This window comes from Battus philenor, unplaced genomic scaffold, assembly GCF_028537555.1.
Source record: "Battus philenor isolate CCGP_79_NKW_IND1 unplaced genomic scaffold, ilBatPhil1.0.hap1 SCAF_2, whole genome shotgun sequence".
Taxonomy (NCBI): Eukaryota; Metazoa; Arthropoda; class Insecta; order Lepidoptera; family Papilionidae; genus Battus; species Battus philenor.
Window position 1 is genome coordinate 7,852,952 of NW_027181682.1, and position 22,455 is coordinate 7,875,406.

General features: G+C 31.8%; 3 protein-coding genes across 4 annotated transcripts; 1 reads left to right on the plus strand and 2 right to left on the minus strand.

The window, feature by feature from the left end:
* Positions 1 to 1,730: 1,730 nt before the first annotated feature.
* On the minus strand, positions 1,731 to 16,300 carry LOC137922020 (centrosomin-like). 2 transcript variants are annotated; one of them, XM_068764851.1, is made up of 12 exons: positions 16,093 to 16,300; positions 10,522 to 10,580; positions 7,866 to 8,005; positions 6,852 to 6,971; positions 5,866 to 5,952; positions 4,919 to 4,977; positions 4,798 to 4,834; positions 4,575 to 4,682; positions 3,676 to 3,830; positions 3,346 to 3,417; positions 2,189 to 3,273; positions 1,731 to 2,025 (listed from the first exon to the last, which is right to left on the minus strand). In XM_068764851.1, the coding sequence occupies exons 1-12, from the start codon at positions 16,122 to 16,124 to the stop codon at positions 1,832 to 1,834; spliced, it is 2,148 nt and encodes a 715-aa protein (XP_068620952.1). In that variant the 5' UTR covers positions 16,125 to 16,300; the 3' UTR covers positions 1,731 to 1,831. The 2 variants fall into 2 exon arrangements, with proteins under 2 accessions (XP_068620952.1, XP_068620951.1); XM_068764850.1 differs by lacking the exon at positions 16,093 to 16,300 and adding an exon at positions 11,863 to 12,221.
* A 554-nt stretch (positions 16,301 to 16,854) lies between these two features.
* mRpS18B (mitochondrial ribosomal protein S18B) lies at positions 16,855 to 18,452 on the plus strand. Its single transcript, XM_068764990.1, has 2 exons — positions 16,855 to 17,350; positions 18,245 to 18,452. Exons 1-2 carry the CDS (start codon positions 16,943 to 16,945, stop codon positions 18,395 to 18,397), a joined length of 561 nt encoding a protein of 186 aa, XP_068621091.1. The 5' UTR covers positions 16,855 to 16,942; the 3' UTR covers positions 18,398 to 18,452.
* LOC137922113 (suppressor APC domain-containing protein 2) lies at positions 18,140 to 21,379 on the minus strand. The gene is made up of 3 exons (XM_068764989.1): positions 20,140 to 21,379; positions 19,034 to 19,249; positions 18,140 to 18,679 (listed from the first exon to the last, which is right to left on the minus strand). Exons 1-3 carry the CDS (start codon positions 21,097 to 21,099, stop codon positions 18,566 to 18,568), a joined length of 1,290 nt encoding a protein of 429 aa, XP_068621090.1. The 5' UTR covers positions 21,100 to 21,379; the 3' UTR covers positions 18,140 to 18,565.
* Positions 21,380 to 22,455: the final 1,076 nt, after the last annotated feature.

Sequence of the window (22,455 nt, forward strand, 5' to 3'; positions counted from 1 at the left end):
TTTTAATCATTCGTAAATATAACTATTATGAAGTAATTTTGTACGTTGTGTGTGTGCACATTGTCCCTAGAATAAAATATTATCCTGTTTATTTTGTAAACAGACTCAAAATATTCAGTTTTTAGAAAATTCAACGCTTAAGTCAATTAATAAAAAAAATTGTATCCAATGAACAAATTACTTAGACATGCTAGCATATATTGAACGTCTACAATTATAATACGGGAGTTAATTCACCAATAGTTTATTTATAGGTTTACGTCTCTTTATTATATATCTTTATTTTTGCAAAACTAGCGATTAAAAATTTGAATAAGTTATAGGTACAACAATCATTTTTTGTTTAATCTGTAATTCCAAGAAAAATGTCGAGAGCTTGAAATATGGTATGTTAACGTTCACAGGTCATCTCCTATCATTGTAACAACTAGCATTTACTGATCGTGTCTTACTTTATTAAGGATGCGTTTACACTAAGGGTGTGCTAGGTTATGGAGCAGTGCCAATGTATCCACCAGACTTGATACGCCGCAAGCGGTGCGAATATGCATAACACCGCGCTGAAACTTTGCGAAGATGTATAACTGACTTGTTTCATCATATCCTCAATTAAATTCAGTATGTCTTTATATGTAAACCCCCGTTCGTACCTACGTAACCTATTCATAGTACACATTACTGATAGGACATTTTACTTTTATTTTTATTTTTAAAAGACGCAGTATCCACTAAAGCTTTAGTGGGTGAATCTAAAGAGATCTACGCATCCACGCTCATGAGGGAAAACTTTAGTCTTCTTGGGCACGGAGGATGTTTATTTTCATATTACATAATGAATTAACAAGTGGCATTCGCGAAGTTGCTAAGCGTTCGAGATATCGGCCCTGCAATATTACTATACTTCGTGCTTTGTAAATGAGCTCTATATAATACGGTAGTTAACAAGTGCCTCAGTGATGAGTGAAAAAGGATAAATTTTCGTAATCCAAGATTTAAATCTCTGCCATCTTTAAAAACGAGTGTATGCTAAAATTGGAGTTCCATTCCATTTACGATTCCTTATGTTATACATATGACGTTCTACAAATAATTTTACTAGTAGATTCGGACAATGTCCCTCCAACCTTTAAAATTATTAAACAGCGATTTTTTGGCATAAATACAGTGTACTTCTGTCTTAATGGCAAAAGTTAATATGACATAAAAATAGCTTGTCATCGATTTCGTAAAGGATTTCAAGATCGACACGACCTTCGTTTCAGTCGAAACAAAACCCACTGCAGGGCATAGGCCTTAATCTTAACTACGCCTCGGCAGGCCGCTGAACGATCGCAGCGTGATATTATAGATGCAGAGGACGTTGCTACCTACCATTTGTAGATTTATTTGTAAGCATTGGAAATCCCCATGTTGTAATGCCCACAGAGTGTATTATATATGACTATCCCAGGAATCGCACCCGGTACCTACGATCGTATCCTCTACCGCTGGACTAACAATGTCACAATCCTCAGAAACCAGGAATACACTTAAAATAAAGATATAGTAAACCACAATTTAAAAACATTAGAGAAATTATTAATTTATTATAAAAAGGAATTACCATGAGAAATAGGTACATATAAATGTTATTATTTACACACAGCTAACAGACCTGTATAAGTAGAAAAAGTAACTTAAATAATCAAACTACCTTTTAAAACAAGATGTTAGGTAATTAAATAATGAAACAAAATGTCAAAATTTATTTATAATAGGGAAACCAGGTCAGTACAAAATTTATTAAATAAGTACTGTTAAACTGGATCAATATATTAATACAAAATACGGTTTAATTATGGTTTTCAAATTGATCACGAGCTTTGCGTAAAACGCCTTGTGTCTTATGAATCTCACGGCAAATGGCACGTTGCACGCTTCGCTTTCTCATATTGGCAGCATTTAATTGAGATAGAGTTTCTGCAAGTGTAGCTTTCGTTCTGGCGAGTTTCTGTTTAAGGGTAATATTTTCTTCATAAAGAGAACCTGAAAAATATGTAGACATGTTAATAATTGTATATTTAAATGCAAATATTTTTAATTATTTCATAACTATTTTTTGTAGTTTTTAATAAAATCGAATATGAAGAGTACTGACAAAGATGTTTATACCAGTGGGCAACTTTAATTAAATATTAAAAATACTTACGAGGTGATAATGTAATAGCATCATTTTGTTCTAAGCTAGAAAGTCTGTCACTGTCAATTCCTTGGTCAGGTGATGACGGTCGCTCCTCGTCGGAATGAATACCTTCTTGTATTACAGCGACTTTGTCGTCCACTTCTAAAGGCACTTTGCGAGTTAACTGTATTTCCAATTGTGCGTTTACATCTAAAGCGGTTGATAACTTTTCGCGAGCTTCCTCTAATTCGCGTTCAAGTTGTAGTCTGTCATGTTGAGCTCTTGCTCTTTCTAGTGCAGCTTGTGATGCCTGAACGGTTGCTTCGTCCGCAGCACGCCTCAGAGTTCTTTCAGTTTCTAAAAAGGTTGTTTCTAATTCTTGCTTCTCCTTTCTAAGTTTTTCTGTCAATTGAATTGCGTAAGCAAGCTGTTGTTCGTTTTCTTTCAGTCTACATTCCATTGTTAACATAGAATTTTTCATTACATCGAAATTCTTATTAGTATCAATAATATTATTGCGTTCAGAGGCTAGCATTTTTGTTAGTTCATCCTTTTCATTTGATAAAACGTCAATCTGTTTCATTGCTTTTTCTAACTGGTCACTTAGGTCTTTCTTTTCAATCTCTAACTGTTCATTGTGATTAGTCAATTCACGTATCTCTTCCAGAAATGCAGATTCATTTATAATTTTGTTTTCTTCAGAACGAGACCCATAAGAAATACGAGAACGACGTGATTTAGCCTTATTATTGTCTGTAACGATTTCTTTTACTATTACACCTGTGTCACATAGACCTACTCTGGCTAATGACACATTTCTATCCGGTTCTGACCAACATTCCGATTCAGATATCATGTCTGCTTGTGGGAAGTGCTTATTTATTTGTTTTTTGGCTGAATATCTTTTGCTGTCATCACTGCAAGTAACATGATGTCCAAACATCATAGTCAAATCCTCTATTCTTAACGATTGTGAAATATCCAGATTACTTTCTTCTAATGCAAAATTTTCTGGTGCCATAGTTTCATCTAATTCAAGTCCAACAGGCAAGGCTAAACTTTGTTCCAAAATACTTTCAGCCAATTTCTTTTTATCTTCTCCAAGAACACATCTGCATAATATTAGTGATTGTCAGTTTTGTTTAAAAAAATATTTTTATTATCTAATTTATTGTAATACTTACTTGTGTGATAATAATTTGTCAAGGAAATATGCCAGGCCTTGTAAACGTCTCGTCAGTAATTGCTGAAGGTTTCTAAAAGAATATAAAATTTACACTGTACATTAACATTCTAAAGACTAGATATGTCTTGTTTTCAAATAGATACATATATGGGTTGCTCTTGCTTGCTATTGTTGCTTGAGAAAAAGTTGTTTGGAAACTTATTAATTACTATAAATAAATTATGAACGAAAATAATGTATGTAGTAATCATTCAATTAAAATAATTATTAGGCTTAGTATGAGTTAATATTAAATTTAAGGAAGCAAAATCCATATAAATATAATTACCCAGCAGCATCTTCATTATTGATATTCTCAGCAGTTTTCTGCAACTGTCTTAACCTATTTTCTAAGTCCTTAATATGTTCATCTTTACATTTTAATATTTCCTGGTACTTTTCTAATTGTACACCAGCAATATGAGCATTTCCTAATTCCTTGTCCTGAAATAAAATCACATTAACAAATGTATTTTTCATTTACTTTTTATAATATTTGATGTGTTGAGAAAGCAACTATCAGTGTTGGTGTGAATGGTAACTCTTCTTAGGAGAAGAGCTACTGTTGAAACCAAGAGGGCTAAAAAAAATAGGTTTCTTTTTAGTCGATAGCCGCTCACTGCAAAGCATAAGACCCCCAAACGGTCGCCACAATAACCGGTCTTGCGCTGTCTGCGTCCAACGACTTCTTGCAACCTTAACAATGTCATTGGACCACCTAGTGAAGGGCCTAACCACGCCGCATATGCCCGCTTGTGGTCGCCACTCGAGAACCTTTCAACTCAAACAGCCCGCGGTTGCACCAGCGATGTGCCCCGCCAACTGTCACTTCAGACTAGCAATTCTTCCAGTTACGACGGTAACCTTGGTTTTTCTGGGAATCTCCACAGAATCTTTCTCATTGGATCTCGCAGCGGAACACCAAGCTATTGCTTTCTGGATGCCCTTGAGCCTTCTCATAAGGCTGGCTGAGTCTGATATGCAAGTCATCACCGACAACACAAGGTCAAAGAGCTTTGTCTTCGGACATTGCAGTATATAATTCTTTGATTAGTAATAAAATTAAAATTGTATTATGTGAAATAAATATAATATTATTATTCTATAATTAAACAACATGTTTAAAACTTTCAAATAATAAATGTCTAGACAGTCAATTATAAATTATAATAATTTCTGTGTTATTACCAGTTTCATTTTTTTGATTTCCTTATCCTGTTGCTGTATTTTCTTTAAACAACCCTGTATTGTTTGTAAAGCTTTATAATTTTCTTTACGAAGCTTTGTTAATTGGTCCTGGAAATAATCAAGGTTTATATTTAAAAGGTCACAAAGTTCAAAAATAGTTATAAACAATCAAAATCCTTTTGAACTATCCCTTTTTGTATCTACAACCTTAAAACATACTTACCAAATCATCATTGTTGACTGTTACAGCAAGGTAATCTCTATGAAATAAAAACAGGTACATTAGAAGAATTTTATATAAAATAATTAAACATTTTCTAATTATAAAATGATTTTCTGCTTACCCAGCTGATTCTGACTCTGGATATGTGTAATCTCCTACATCTTGCTGACTGTCAGTGATCTGTGAAAATGATATGTAGTAAAGTTAGTCCATGTGAATTACAAATACTAAAAATTTGCATTATGAATAATTTGTACAGTTAATAGTATATTCCATTTTTTAATATTAACATAAAGATAGCTATTATATTTGAATGTATATATGATAGAATATAGAAAAGTAACATACCCTTTCTAAATAAGTAAAAAATTAACATATTTATCTTTTCTTTTGCTTGAATACCTCCTTCCCTATTTGTCTATCTGCTTTAAGAAATATTAAAAAACAATCGTTTTTCTTTACTTGCTTTAAGTCATTATTGGATTATAATTAATGAAGCAGAACTCATTAGATAAAATAAACCATCATTAATAACATACAACAATAATAATGAATAATTAATTAATAGTTGATTAAAGAATGACAATTAGGCACTAGCTTTTAAAATTAGATTAAAATATGTAAGATATAGATTTGTTGTTGATCAGATTTTTATTTTATTTTTTGTTATGTGCATATTGTTCAATTTTAATTGATTTGTTTTCGTATGTAACATTTTTAATTATGTTGGCAACCCTTAATAAGTAAAATAAAATTACATTTTTACACAAACATTGTTTTAAAGGGAAATTTCTTCAGTAATATTAACAAAGGATATAGAACTATATACAGTAATGTGGAATAAAGGGAGTTATGAAACAAAACAAAAGTACACATAGTAACTGTAACACTGTAAATATATAACTGTAACACATCAATGCTACGATTTTGATCGCAAACTTTGGGCTATATAACTTTTGGCTATATTTATGTTACACTAAATTAATGTAATGTTATAGAAGACCATGCTATAATTTTAACTTTTAGTATTTAAATAAACATATACGAATTTAAATGAATTTAAATTACCTTAACCCCTTCATTTGTTTCGTTTCTAATTGCGACGCTTTCGTTGTTCATCGATGTCTCGACGCCTTCAGATTGACACATAGAGCCCTGGTAAAATTAATACATTAGATTATTTTACTTTTACACAATAACTTAAAATTTACATTGAAAAGGCTATCTTTAATTTTTGACATGCATCTTCTGTATAAAAATAGGTAGGAACAGCAAGAACAGTAACGTGTGTTACAAAATTCCTGTTAATAGTGTGCCACTAACATACTTTGTTAAACATGGAAGGCCTTTAATATCGAAAGTCTTAATGCAGGTCGTTATCATAATCTTGCCTCGTTAGGAAAATCTATTTGGTATTGACGGACAAGCGCAGTATCACTGAATTCCTGACTATTGTATTAAATAAAATAACCACTACAAACAAAAGAGCCCACTACAAACACAAAATGGTTATTTTGTGTTTGTAGTGGACTCTTCCCAGATGAGAGCGCATTTGGAACCAGTGCTCCATGACCCCTCGTTCTGTACCATTGCCGAAAACTGGCAATAAGAGAATGTTCCCCACAATGCCATCGAGTCCTAGGAGTGGCTCGACCAAATCTGTATACTCTTCAAGCGTGTGCTGATCCGTGCCCTCGATGCTAACACAAAGGTGGCACATCGCTAACGACTCCCTTCCTATCGATACAGGTAGACCAAAGAGCACCAATGCACTTAAAGCACCTATACCAGCCGGAAGGTTAGAACACCGTCCATCCTGTTCATCGAGTCCTCTTGACCAAATGAACAGCTTCGATAGTGCTGCTGCCTGCTCTTATTTTAGCACACGTATCCCAAAAATGCTCCGTGGGGGGAGCAGTATATCATTGTTAGTGTTTCATTGAGTGGAAGACCGACTATATGAAAAGGTAATAAGGCAATTCACCCAAGTGAACAAAATATACATTATTTTATAAAGTGCAAGTATTCCTGATTTTAAATTCTAATTACATTACCTGATTTTCTAGAACATCGATGGCTTCAGCAGCAGCTGCTAGCAGTTCCTGTTTGTCGCTTAACTGTCTTCTAAGTTCTTCTACTTCTACTTGAAGCCTAACATTGTGTTCTAACAAACCCTGAAATTAACAATTTAACATTACATTTCACATTTTTATTACAAAAATTAGGAGTTAGGAATAAATCTTCTCTTCTATCTCACCTGAAAATAAGGACAGACACAATTTTACAAATACCTATGCGAGGACTACAGTTGTAACTATTATGAACCACACCAATACCTCTTGCCCTGCGTCCTTTCGTTTTCCCTTTTTTCAAAGTTGCGTCGTTGCTTTATTAGTACTAACTTTCACTGTGCGTCGTTAGATTTTCGAGGTTGCGTTGTTTTGGGTTCGAGTCTTTACATGGTGTGCTTTAGACAATCTTTATTCACTTTGAATTGTGTTTTTTGGAATGTAACCACGACGCAAATGTATTGTTGTATACCAAATAAGGCTTTTTGTACTTATTTGTATTGCTCTGTATTTTCTTTTGTATTTCTTTTACAACCATTGCTTGATTTTAAACAGTTCTTGCTTTTTTTTATTTATTTGTATAATAAAAATTTAAATAGAACCGTAATGAAATTAACAGGCTATGTGTCGCATTCTTTCACAGCTAACTTAAACATTCTGTTGATTTATTTTGTTTTCTTAAACACTTGCCTAACATTTACTGTTTGTTGTGTGCTAACAGCTGGCTTTTAATTTAGACAGATAGAATCAAATATTATACGTCTATAACGATTTTGATATCTAACCATAGGAAATAATACATTAGCAGAAGACATTATATACGACATCTATGTAACAATGATGTTACGTGAAACTGTTGCAGTATTTTTCTTCATCAATCTTTTTTTTATTTGATTAAAATAATATTATTACTACATTTCAATTTTCGTAGGTTTTTTTCATAAACATGTTATAACACGCCAACCTCTTATTTGTAACAAAATGTAAATTATAACTTACTTGTACCGCGGGAGGTGCTCCATTGCCGAGCTTTTCTTCTAGAAAATATATCCTTAATTTCAAATGAAAATTTTCTTTACGCAAGGAATTCAATTGTTCTTCATACTGTTTCATACTAACACCACTGGCTACTGTTACGTCTGAAAGTAAAAAAGAACCCAGTAGTACAGAGATGGCCTTGTAGTTGAGCAAGGTTAATAACTTTAAACCGACGCGCACAATCAGTAAATTATTACATCGCAAATGCCCGGAGATAGTTGAAGTAATATCCCATGCAGACCAGGGTAGGTAGTTATTTCCTACTAAAAAAGTAGACTTGTGTTAATAATTTAACAAAGTATTATTTACTTTGCCATTTTTTCTTCCGTCCGTAGAAACTTCCGATTTCTTCAAATATTTATGCTCCTAATAGAGCAATCATAATCGCGGAGATCGTTGCACGAACTTCTCCAAATGCTGTCGAGACCTTTCTCTCTCAAATGCATTTCTTATTCGTAGACTTAAGGACTTCTAAGTCTTCAACCTCACTCTACCCTAACAACAACTCTCTCAATCGTCTGCCACAGGAAATCCACTTCCTCTCCTGTAGATTTCTAATAGAATCGTTTGGAAGAGGCTTGCATCCAGCACCTTTTAAGACACGGTCGTCAATTCACCTCATGGGTGGACGTCCTACGCTGGTCTTGCCGGCCCGTGCTTTCCACTACAGAATTTAATGGCACTCTATGATTATCATTAACGCCCCAGGCATGCAAAACCAAATATATGCACCAAATTTTCTTAACAGGGGGGGTCTGTCAATTTATTCCCAGATATGTAATGTTTATATTTACAGTCGTTCGTTCTGGATTGGTTTAGTCAAATGTTCGAGGTAGTTTCGCCAGGTTGCAACAGTTCATAGTGGACGATTAAGTTAAATTCCTGGAAACATGTTAACCTTTTGTTGGTAAAAGATGGCCTTATAGCTAGTTTGTCTCACTTGTATTTTACAAGTTTTTCGTTTCCTTAAGAATGGCACAAATTTTTTTAAGCTATATTTCAATAATGATAATTTAGTCAAAAAAAATATTTTGCTTTATATCTAAAAATAAGCAGTTCTATGACTGACGATTCTGTCGGCGCTTTTGTCTAACAACTTGCAATTTACACTAGCAGTTTAAAAAATGTATCTTTTTCATTAACAGCAGTTCCAAATTCAGACTTTACTGTGAGTATCACTCCTGTTCTTCCATCATCCATAATGTGATAATTTTTGTACACCTAACGCCTAATCGCCATGTTTTTGCGGCGTTATTACTAAGTAATGAAAGTAATCATAGGTATCGTATTTATTTGTATACATGCTTCACTCACTTTTAATCCGAGAAAATCGTTTAAACCAAAATAATGTAAAGTAAAAAAGAAGTCATAAGTTCTGTTACAAAGAAAATACCCAATAATTTTATATATATATATATATATATATATATATATATATATATATTAAAGTATTATGTGAAAAAACTAGTAAATTAAATTGTCTACCCTTAGCTTTAATTCACGCTTTTAAACGGTCGGGCCATGCGTCAATGGATTTACGAACGGTTTCCATTGAAAACTTAGTCACCGCTGCCTCCAAAGATTTCTTAAGCGACTCAATATTTGGGTGACTCTTACAGCAGACCATGTCCTCTAGAACAGACCATAATTTATAATCCAAAATGTTTAAGTCTGGACTTGCCGAAGGCCAATCATCAGTCTTTATTAACTCTGGAACTTTTGCTCAAGCCAAATTTGGGTAGTGCGCGCTTTATTACCTTATTATTTCTGACCCGGGGCTGAATTCCGTTGTAATGTCCACACTTCGTTTTCGAATAAGGTGTTGTTGAGAGGTTTACTAACGCTTCTAACACGGTATCTCGATACACTTTGACTGAAGGTTGAAGGCTCCTTTTTTGCAAAAATGGAGTTTTATAACCCCTTGACAGGGGACACCCCACCAAACCATGACGTATGCTGAATGGTGGCCTCGCTGAACTTTGGCCACTACCTCGGAAGCTTGCTTGTGCACACACTCGATCGTTTTAATTGTTATAGTGCTCCTCGGTTGTAAAAAAACTTTTATCGGTAAAAAGAATTAATCTGTTTTTCGTCCATGTATCGAAGCAACAGCTGTTTTGTTCGAAAAGACCGCAGTCGACTGTATCGCTTACGGTCATCAACACACATGGTTTCAGTGTACTTTTGGATGGTACGATACACAAACATTCGGCTAATCCGTAGCTTTTTCAATGTATCAAAAATCTCGACTGGCTCCTTACCTACTTTGTACAATTACTGCAATCCCATCCTCTTTAGTGCCTCACTCCATTTTAAAAAGAAATAATTACTAAACAAAAAACATACATTAATAGCGGAAAAGAAGTCTATGTTTTTTTCGTATAAGCTTATGTTAGAAATTCGAATTGATATTTTTTTAAATGTATGTAAACAGCCAATAAAAGAATTTATGACTAGACTAGGTACATTATTTTCTATATAAAGATTAACAGCATGTTTATATACCAGACAATTCACGTTATATAGGTGTTTGTTAAAAATAGCAACATACTATGTAAAAAAAACATCAAGAAACATTTTCGTACTATAGTTTTAGGTATTAATGAATAAAACTTACCATGTCCATGCCCCTCTGGTAAAGGGAGTGTCATCTCTTGTAGCTTTCTTGGACTTGTACTGAAAGATTTTGTTATTAGTATTGTTTTTTCACACATAAAACGTTAATTATATTACTTATTATTTAGTGTACTATTTATTTTATAATCTTACAAATAACCGTAAGTTTAATTAACTCTAATACAGTAAAGTAAAAAACAACGAGCGACTGTAAGTCAGTATTTCGTTGATTCTCAATATACAACATTTTACCTTTTGTTTATATCATAAATCAATAAATTTGATTATTGCTTATCATCAAACATGTAGGTCTTTGCGGGTAGAAATAAAATAATATGAAAACGTTTGTGCGTATTGGTTAGCTAGGTTTCTTTTTAACAGAATGGTATATAAAAGGGTTCTGTAGGATTTATTTTGATATATCCTGGTCATGAACATCAAGTTTTAGTGGTCAAAAACGCAATTTAGGTTCTCAATTAAATAGGTTCAAATTAGGTAGAGACTTTGTCTAGATTCGAAGCTACATGTCCAGATACGTTAAGTAATCGACGAGACTCAAAAGTTTTCACACAACTAATCTTCACTTTTATTACATCAACAATGTGTAATTTGAAAGGAAAAACTGCCTAATGAGTAAATTTTAATAATAACTAGCTGTCCCGTCCGCTTCAAGAGGCATAAAAATAACAACTGTGGTTAAAAATACGCTTTCTTTTTATTTAATGCCACTTTTTGCACGTAGAACTTCATAAATTTCTTAGCTTGCCTCTAATCGATGAACGGAATTTTCCTACTTAAAGTCTCTAGGTCTTACGGTTCCGGAGATATCGTGATGTGACAGCAGATAGGTGGAAATCTCCTATATATACAGATAGATTAAATTGCTTATGTTTTTAAATATAGTTGACAAGGATTTACTGTGACTGGTTAAGTAAAACCGTTTTATTAATGCTTTGAATTTTTGAGTTGCATAAGTAACTGCACATTTCCTTTTGTACCTATAATAAAACATTTTCGCATGTAAATACTTTTAAAGTAATAAGATTTTATTTTTGCTGTAAAAATTCTTTGTATGTTATTAATTTTATAAAATGTATAATCATTAAAAATAAAAGTATAATGAACTAATACAACAAATATTAAAAATAAAATGAACTTATACACAAATAAACGCATACAAAAATATTATCTAAGGAACTCAAATAATGAACATAATCAATTGCAAAAGACATTTGTAAGAGTTATTGCCATTTTTATATAATTTGTATATCAAACACATAAGCCGTGAATTAAAGCCAGAAATTTAAAAAATGGAATGTATTTCTAAAACCACTTTACTAACCTAAACGGTGACGATATACTATTATTTACATGTTTTGAATGGTTCATCCGCGGTAACGTTGCCATTCTAACCGAATCCTTATGTCACATGAAACACAAATAAACACACGCGGCCAAGCAAACGACACTGCGATATCAAAATAACACGGCTAACTTCACTTCAATCTCTTACACATCTATTTTTACGAATTTATATTGGTTATCACTTGTCCGTCACATTATTTGTGCTTTCTTCGTTATTAGCTAATATGATTTCTCATTAATAGTCATTAACTTATAATATAAAACAATAAAAGTAAACGAAGTAAACAAAAATAAACTAATTATCAAATTATGTCGCAGCTGATTTTACTCCCGTTTTCTGCGGTAACGAGTGAATACTGAATGTAGGGCGGGCTATCGGGTAGAGTCGGGACCAGCCGCACGTCTCCGTCGCACAAAGAGAGGGAATATTGAAACATATTGTACATCAAGAAAGTTAAAACGAGATAACAATACTGTGGACAGTTAACATTAAGGGCGGATGCTGTTTGTTGCATATCGCACAATACACAGAAATAGAAGAAGCTTCGCAGCAAGATGCTCCAAATTTTGGATCCTATCTACTTCCTACTCTTTCAGAAACTGAATATCTACTACGTCACATGGTTTCAATACAACAATGTTGACGAAATAATGTCAGCGATAAAACATTTAATACTTTAAAAATATCGGTTACAAGATAGGCAAATAACTAATAATTTAGCAAGGAAAATTACTAAATTAGTCAACAATAATAGAATTTATCTTATATATAATCCATACTTATAAAGTTATGATGAGGTAACGTAAAAATCTTATAAGTTAAGTACAGCAGTCGGATTTATCGCTTCTATAGTTTTTGCTACAAGTAATGTTTTAAGCTTACTTTAGACAAAATGAGTCTTCTTAAGCCTTTATCCCGTTTATTCCCAAACCAAACTTTTAAACGAGTCATTAGATAAACAAATTGATTCGCTCGACATATTATGCTAATCATCTAATCCTAAATTAGTAATACTAAAACAATATACAAAGTACTCTATAAATGGAATTAAAATTTAAGCTTGGATTCCGTCACTAAAAGTCAAATCAAAACACAGAAAAATGACACTTTTTTTGCGACGGAAGTTCACCGTTGTCCTTTAGCATTAATAATTTTAGCGATTGGAAAGACGCCGTGCTTTTAGGTTGCTTGGTCGAACGATTTATCCACAAAAACCACTAAAAGAGAACCTTAGCTTGAACTCAATACGCGTTTACACTCAGATAGATCGCTGTTCAGGGCAGGCTGACCTTGGCTTGACCTATTGTCGATCTAAACAAAATCCGGTCTTGTTTTGCCATATTTATAAACGAAACAGCCACACAAAAAGATTTTTGTCGCTTAGAGACGCCCTCTGAAAGGCATGCTCCTCCTACAATCGGCACGCTTGGCAGAAGGGTTGGCGATCGCAATGTAGTAGTATCGTATGCACTGGACACTGCTGCTCATCCTTGTGAAACCTGTTTGTGAGCAGTGTTAATCCTATATATAAATAATAAACAAAGTGTATATTATGTAAGGTATCCAGGGAATTGAACCCATTACTTATATATAGTAAGTCTTAGTCCTTACTGATGGGCTACCACTTCTCTACAAGGGCACAAAAAGAGTTTGGTATTGAAAAATATTTTTCAAATACTATACTCGTATAATTTGTGACATCCTTATTTAATTAAAATTGTAAATAAAACAAAATATGTATAAACCATATTATACCTAAAATTGTAAAAACCAGGAATATTACATATAACAATTCATTTAAATATTAAAAATATTTAGACAAATTTGATAAGAAAATTTTAGCATCATATTAAAATAAATGTAGATTTGATTGCAATTAAAAAAAAAACAAGTAAAGAAAATAGACTCCACGATTTGGCAGGATCACTTAAGTTATGCTGTAATTACATTTTAAAATATTTTTCCAAAAAATTTAGTTTAATGTATTGTGTTATCAAACAAATTTGTTTGGGCTCCTACTTGATTTTGTTCAAAAAACAAAAAATGTGAACCCTTAATTGGCATTAATCAGAAACTGAGTGAAAAAAACAAGAGTCTTAAGTAAAATTTGGGACCAAGCTTATCAATCTATGTAATATTATACTTAGTATTATCTTAATTAATCAAAAAGAACAAGATAAACAAGACTTTGTTGACATTGGGAAAAATCTAGTTCTGTCATAAATAGTCTGAAAATATTTAAGAAAGTAACAACAAAGAAATTCATAACGTATGGTTGCAACATTAAAGTGATTTGTATCCATATATTCTACCCATATATTTATTAAATATGTAGAATAAACAGTCCAACAGAATAGCATGGCAATAGTGGTGGCCCACCAGTACAGAACAGACTGGCGATCATAGGTTGCTGATTCAAATCCTGGGATACAGATTTACATATGATTCACAATTTGTACATTAATTACAAGGACTCCCACTGCTCACAAACAAGTTTTCAGATGATGGATAACAGCATCATCTGCATACTATAATTCCACACTGAGATCCCTAACCCACCTGTAAAGCATAGCAATTATGGTATATCCCTCCAATATCTTTGGGGGATGCCTATGCCTTGCAATGGGCTGAAATAATGTTGTTGTTGTTGTAAAACAATGAAGAATATGGTTTATTCCAGTGGCGTAACTATGGTATTTGGGGCCTGGGGCAGATTGGGGCTTGGTGCCCCCCCCCCCCCCCCAAAGAGTCAAGATAATTTCAAAATTCAGAACAAAATGTAGTTAATATATCTTTTTTTGGATCAAAATAATAATAAATATATATAAAATAACATTAGATCTTAATAAAAATTTATTGGGAAAATATATAAACGAACATTCCTCACTTTTTGGCCTGCAAAGTCATTAATCACATTTCAAAATCAATAGTGTCGTCTAGTTCATGTTCTATTGACATTATTGCAAGATTATTTAATCTATTTATCATTAAATAATCTTGCAATAATGTAATAATTTATTATTTTGTCATTTAGGGCCCTTTTAAAAAACACTACGTGTTTTGTGAATGAAAAGGCTTAAACACTGTGTATATTATAATTCGTAACCATTTATTTTTTTTAGTGTTCATATTATTTAACAACTTTTTTAGCATAAAAATAGTAAAATTCGATATTCTTTTCATGTTATTTACTTTAATTTATGGTTTTCATTTTTCTTTTTACATTTCATTATTCATCATTCAAAAAAAAAATTCAAAAAAATTATTTTCAACTTTGGTGCCCCCCCTACTTGTGGTGCCTGGTGCGGCCGCCCCGCTCGCCACCCCTTCGCTACGCCACTGGTATATTCCCAATAAAATTTTTAATAACTATTGATTTTTGTAGGTGCCTATAATCAAAAACAGTACACCATATTACCATACCATACCTGTATATAGGTTGCCTTTTGAGTGTATGTATTGAACTAAATTTCAAAAGTGAATGTATGTGTTGTGCAATTATGTAGATTTTTTCTGTGAAAAATCATATAATATATACCGAAACAAGTTCAGGGACAAAGTTTTAAGTTCAATGCTTTACTTACATCAATTTAATCATGTTATTTATTATACTAACAACATGATTTTATATTAAAACTCTAACCACTCTAGCAAATGTAACCGTCTCAATACATATCAATTAATTAAGAGGCTGTCCAAAATAAATGTAGCGTAAAACTTATTCTTTACTTGACCCACCACTATTCAATGAAAACAGCTATAATATTTAAGATAACTGCCTTCGGATCTTCATTGCAATGTTTCAGGTTACTTAGAAAGCAATCTCATTCATAACAACAATATTGTATGCAATTCCACACTTAAATATTTAAAAAGGTTTAACCAAATAAATGTTCCATTATTTTCTTCAATTCCGAAGGGTTAAGTTTTTTTTTCAATTATTCTTAAACAAAATCCACTACCAGTATATAATTACACACAACCAGTATACAATTATATGCATAAATAAATTCATTGGATAAGGCTGTCTGAACAATATCGACGGGTCATGATTATAAAAATTGCATGTTTTCTATTATTATTATATTAGCTCAAACTGAATATCATTTTTGTATTTACTTTACTTTATTATGTAGTAACTTTGGATATGTAATGTACTACATACTAGCAGAAGTTTTAAACATATTATGTGAATCAAGTACTTACACATTCGTAGGTTCAGAAAATATTTCTGACATGATTTCAAATTCTTTTGTTGAGTCAGATTTATAAAATATACGTAAAATATTAATATAGTTTAACTTTCAATGTTACTGCACTGTCAATTATCTCCCTTATTCATTTAATTAACTCTTTCAATGTAATTCTTAAAGGTGATTTCACTTTATTATTATGTTTATAAAAACTTAGTACTTCTACAGGCAGAGGCCAATATCTGTCTTGACGGTTGAATTTAAAAATTAAGACAGATAAACTATACGAAATAGTACTGAAAACTATGTATAGTAACGAAAAATTTAAGTACTACATATAAAGAGGAAGATTAATATTAATGATAAATCACCCGAAAAAAATCCGAAAATTCTATATATGCAAGAGAAATGTCTAAGAATAAAGTATTTTCTTCGTCCAAGTGAAAATGTTATTAAAATCAATTCAATAATTAATAGTTACTTAATAATTGTTTTACTCCCTTTTTATCGCCACGGCTATAAATCTGTATCCTTTAATATATAATAAACCTACAGTTAAACAGTTCGAATAACTAAACTAAGAACCGGTATTGGATATGACAATACCAATCTAAAACTTTTCTTTTTAAATTTTTTATTAATAATAAAGAAGTATATTTTTATAGTGTAATGTGTTATATAATTGGTGATTATAAAAGTATTATCCGAAATATGTTTACTAGCGCGAAATATGCGATAAGCAACCACACTCTAAATATCGATAAATATCTGACCACACAACACTAGTGTTATTTAATCACATCATATTTACACCAGTTAGAATTTGTGAAAAAGGTTATTTATTACAAATAATCAATTTTTATATGATGTCTCTGCCGTTAACCATCCGATCTTTATTACAAAGAATTGTTTTCACTGATATCAGACCAGTAACGCGTGCTTATAGTAATCAAGTTGAAGGGAATGCCGATGAAGAAAAAAAAGCTATCGAACCTTCCAAGGATAGAACTAAAATAATTCCCGTAGAAACCAGCATACGATATCTTCAAAGCAAAGCTTACAAAGATACTTATGGTGTTAATCCAGTCTGGACCTTATATCGGCGCAATCACAAAGGCGGTTTTGCGCCGCGTAAAACTAGAAAATCCTGTGTTCGAGGTGGTATAATTTCTACTGGAAATCCATGTCCTATTTGCCGAGATGAGTATTTAGTGTTAGACCATAGAAACACGGAATTGCTACAACAATTTATTTCTCAATACACTGGTCAGGTAAGTTAAAACAATAAGAATTAATAATTATATGATGATGTTCTTGTATATAAAAGACATCTCTATGTTTTCAAAATCTAAAAAAAATACTTGACGAGATGACTGCTTAATTTGTTTCCTAGATAACAATATATTTATATTGATATTAGTCTTAAATTATTGACACATTTAAGTTTATAGAAACTAAAAAACTCCCAATAGTCATTCTGTAGTATCCCGTTTCACATTTTATAGTGTACTTAGATTAATTTATCTGTCCTGAAGATGTATTTCAGTTTTAATTCCTTTGGGTAATATGGAAGTTTCTATGAAGTTTTGTAATTTAGTCTTGTTAACAGATCCATGTTTAAATGAAATGAGATAGTTTCTTTATTTTATTTCCAATTATTTCACTGTATGAGCTTACATAGGACTTGTGATGTTAAGTATGTATACCCTTTGTTTTAAATCACTCTTTTACAGTTATAACATATAAGACAGACATTATGAAATTATTTGTGAAATGGTTCATATGGTCTTATTTAAAGAAATAGCTAAAGAATAAATAAAAATGGCAACTCATAAGTAATGTCTGTCTAAAACCTTAAATATATAATATGTAAAAGGGATGAGTATCTTGGCAAATATAATTCGGAATCACTTTGATAGTTTGTCAATGAGTAGAGTTTCAACTTTGTTTGATCCATTTGCTGATTTCTTTATTTCACATTCATGTAATTATTTTTACTTTACAAGAATTCCTTAATATAAAATTTACAAAAGTTTAGTAAAATAGATTAGAATGGTCAAATTTGCTAAAGTTTTTATTAATACAGATTATGATTTTGAGGTTCATCCCCTTATAGTTTTATTTTTGAGTGAATATAATAAATGGTTAAAATTATTTATTTGCAGATTCTTGATGCTTTCAAAACAGGATTATGCCAAAAGAAACAGAAAGAGCTCCTTGTAGCTATTGAAAGAGCATGGGATCAAGGAAACCTTACATATGATGTACCATTCAGAGAGTATGATTATTCCTTATACAAAAATCTGGGAAAAAATTGAATTAATGATTACTTAAAATTAGTTGATAGATGCATGTTATAAAAATATACTTGTATACTGTTGTTTATATTTTTTATTAAATATTAAGCTATTAACCCTTAAACTATAATAACTTTATGTAATAAATGTATCCATATATTTCTTTATTATGGAATGTTAATCATTCTATTAATTATAGTTATCCATAACTTTTGTTCTGTTTCTCTGGACTAATAATTCTCTAATGAGTGCAGATTTTTCTCTTTCGAGAACTGTGATTCTCTCATTTTTGCGATTAACTTCCTGAAACAAATAAATTGATATAAGTTATAAAGTGATTACAAGTTACAATTAAAAAAATAATTAAAACATAGATATTTTGAAGTACTGTGTCATAAAGTATTTTTAGTTATTAAATGAATTTGTAATAGATCCTTAAATTACATATATGGATGTAAAAGCAGGCAAGAGAGATCATGCCAAAATAACTTTGTAAATTTCAAGTAACAATGTATCCAAATAAAAGGTAGAAATATTATTGCTTTTATAGTCAATATATACATTTGACATAGGAATTATAGTATCTTTGCAAATGCAACAACAATTTATTTAAGAATATGTGAAAATATTTTAGTGATGTTTTTTTTTTAAATATACCTCGGCAAGCATACGGTTTTGTGATCTGAGGAGTGCAGCGTTGTTCGGTGTGCTGACAGGCGAGTTATGTAGTGACGCAGGTAACGCAAGATTCATATGCAATGAAAGCGGCCCGTGTCGCCAACCTGCTGCTAGAGCACCCAGTTGTCGGTTCAACTCTAACACTCTTGCTTTGAGCAGTTCCAGTCGTTCTTGATGCGCTTCATTCCACGGCTCCTGTTTTTTTTTTAAAATGAGATATATATTTTATTACATTGAAGCACCTGTTGAGTTGTTAAAGTATTCATTTAGTTATTATTTGACATATTGTTCTTTTAGAAATAACTACCTTTTTTCCACCTCTAATTAACTAATTTCACCTTAATTCTATCATATTGTTTAGCTATTTGATTTTAATAGAATAATTACACCTTTTGCTTTTACGTAACGAATAAAACACGAGCTTCAACAACTATTACATATATCATTTTAGATGCAAAACTTAACAGACTTATCAACTCGTAAACGTCAATATAAATTTTATGCCAATGCATGAATTAATAGTAATGTATTTTTAAATGTTATTTGTCTTTGGTAAAGAACGTTACACGTTTGCTTGGATGTAAATATACCGCAGTGCATACCCCGGTTATTAAATCAATTTTACAGCTATTATTAAGCTTATATTTATATAAAGGAAAAGTTGCGGTTGTCAATTGAAGAACTTTAAACAAAACTTCCGAAATGACTAAAGTACTAAAACTGTCATTCTTTTATTGTCGGTATCGTTAACGTTCACTTTTTATAGCTTGAAATATTAAAAATCGATAGGTAAAATAGTGAATAATATATAGTAATAATGAATAGCAAACCAGGGTTTGATCTTTACACTATAGATAATGAGGTTTTCGTCCTTTTCTTATTAGGAACAAAGCTTGCATGTCTTTTAATTCAAGTTTGTTTGAATACAATCTTTGCTTTATAATTGAATATACTTATTCTTATATTAATATATGTTATCCATTAAGTAATAAAAAGCACCTTTTATTCTATCACTTAAAAAGTATTAAAACGGCATTATAAATATGGAAAAATACAGTTAGTTTAAAAATAAGTAAATTTTTTACCACGTATGTTCCCATTCTGCCTGCATAGCGCATTTTATCTTGAACTTCTGCTAGTTGTTTTAGGTACCACTCGCGTGCATCCTCTACCGCTGATAGCCCTTGCAAAAGCACATCTTTCTCTTGTTCGATTTGTTTCATTCTTTTCAAAAGGTTATAATCGACTCCGTTCTGTAAAGTATGTCTACGCGGTTCCCGCCGCCGAGCCACACGACGCATGTGGACTTGTGTTTCGTTTGCTGACCGTCCATCACCTAAGCCTCTATCTTCCCTACTTTGTTCATCAACTATACGATTAAAATTTTCAAAATCTAATTTACCATCTAAATCTTCTCTATCTAGAGGAATTTCATCTGATTTGTTAATAGGTCTGGATCCTTCTTTTCGATCGAGTGCGTTCTTTTCAAGTCTAGGTGGCTTAGGAGGTCCATACATTCTTTGGGTGTTATCATGTTTAGATATTGCTGAAACACCTACATTATGCATTAAATCTGGTAAAACGTTATTTTTGTTTTCTATTAACTGTGGCATACTTTGAGTTCTATGTTGCCCGTGTGCCGAGTTATCTTGATTTCTAGTAACCCAATTTCTGTCCCGGCTATGTGTATTATTAATATCTAGTAGTGGTGCTGATGGTGGACGATGAACTTGAGAACACGATTGTGATTGCATTTTAGAATTTTCAATTTCATCCATATTACTTACTTTTTTGGACGCATTTTGAACTTGATTTCGTAACAAACATATTTTAAGACCTGTACAGAAGGACTCAAATGTTAACAAACCGTTATTCGAGGCAACCTTTTGTAAACTCTCTATAACACCACGGGGTAAACCCTTCGTGCGGTCGTCACGCCAACGATTTTCAATATCGGTAAGCTTTACATACCCAGTATGTTTGTCATCCATTATATCAAAAAGTGTTCGCATAGCCGAAACGAATTGTTTAGGCAATGAATCCATAATTGTAAATTTACCATGACTCAAATTTTTAACCTAAATTAAACTAACAACGGTCACCGTTAATTTAAAACAAACGATAAACACTGCATGTTATTATAACTAATGCACACTTTCTTATTATTATTTTTTTTACAAATTATTGTTACTAAGATAACCGAGGGATTTAATAATTAAAAGTTTTAATCACTAATAAAAAATGTGTTCGTTTGTCAAACTGTAATATGTACTAATACGTATAATATGTTAGCGAACCGGCTCAACAGTGGGAGTGATTTTGCGGATTGAACGACGGCGAGAAAACCGGTCAAACAGCATTTCGGGCAGGTATGTAGGTACGATAGATTGCTGCACTGCTGTTTGTTGTTTTTTTTTTTTTACATGATTTGTATAATATTAGTTTAAATAGACTAATGTGTATGTAATACAGCATTTGTAATAGTCGAACGCAATATTAGCTACTCATCGTATAATAGCTATCTAAGTATATACATGGTGCTTAGTGAAAAAAATAGACGTTATGCTTTACACGATTTGAAAAGGTAGCAATATCTTCAGACTGCGAGAGGTGACAATAATGTACACCTTAATAAACTTAAATTAGAAATGAACTGTTGATGCTCTATTTAGTCTTAAATGTGGTGAAATTATTTAAAAAGTTTAATAAATTTGTATTAGAATAATCTACGCTTTAACAAATTTCTTGTGCTGGGTGATAACAGTTTAATGTACATGTAATAGAGAGTATTTCTAAATTAGAATTTACCAACCGTACTACATTACCTACTCTACCCAGGAAGCCTTTGAACTTAATTATTATCAAGTGGCCTAGACTAAACGTCTTTACCGCTCTGGATTCTAGAGAAACTCTAAATGCTATTAAGCAAAGAGCATTTGTCCGTGACCTAAATAAATTATTCTGCACGTAGTGGCATATACTCATATTCAAAAACGTTTTATATACTAAATATAGAAGTATTTATTCTTTATCAATTTTGTAATGATTTCGTGTTGTAATCCACCTTATAAATATAAGTGGATGTATTATATTCATATTTTTTTCGGCAAATGATCGCCGGTTTTTTCGTGGTGGTTAAATACACACGTGTAAATAGTGTTGTTATTAATTTTATGAATAATAAAATGATAAGAAGATATTTATTAAAGGTGAAACCCTAAGCAGATATTATAAGAATTTATTTGCCCATGTGGGATAACGTAATCAATAATTTTCTTGCACATAATCCCCAGACGTTTTTTTTTCATTCATTTTTACCATATTCCCAAAACTGGACAAAACTCGAAAAGATCTATGAAGATTTGTGTTGCGGCTATGTTTAAACACCGGATTAATAATTC

Excerpts from the sequence above, each read along its gene's own strand:
- LOC137922113 (XM_068764989.1), bottom strand. The coding sequence starts at position 21,099 with ATGGATTCATTGCCTAAACAATTCGTTTCGGCTATGCGAACACTTTTT. Across the intron at positions 19,250-20,139 it reads GCAGAATGGGAACATACGTG|GAGCCGTGGAATGAAGCGCA; the intron begins GTAAAAAATTTA and ends AAAAAAAAACAG. Across the intron at positions 18,680-19,033 it reads AAAACCGTATGCTTGCCGAG|GAAGTTAATCGCAAAAATGA; the intron begins GTATATTTAAAA and ends TATTTGTTTCAG.
- LOC137922020 (XM_068764850.1), bottom strand. The coding sequence starts at position 11,927 with ATGGCAACGTTACCGCGGATGAACCATTCAAAACATGTAAATAATAGT. Across the intron at positions 4,978-5,865 it reads AAACAAATGAAGGGGTTAAG|ATCACTGACAGTCAGCAAGA; the intron begins GTAATTTAAATT and ends TCATTTTCACAG. Across the intron at positions 3,418-3,675 it reads AATAATGAAGATGCTGCTGG|AAACCTTCAGCAATTACTGA; the intron begins GTAATTATATTT and ends ATATTCTTTTAG.
- mRpS18B (XM_068764990.1), top strand. The coding sequence starts at position 16,943 with ATGATGTCTCTGCCGTTAACCATCCGATCTTTATTACAAAGAATTGTT. Across the intron at positions 17,351-18,244 it reads TTTCTCAATACACTGGTCAG|ATTCTTGATGCTTTCAAAAC; the intron begins GTAAGTTAAAAC and ends ATTTATTTGCAG.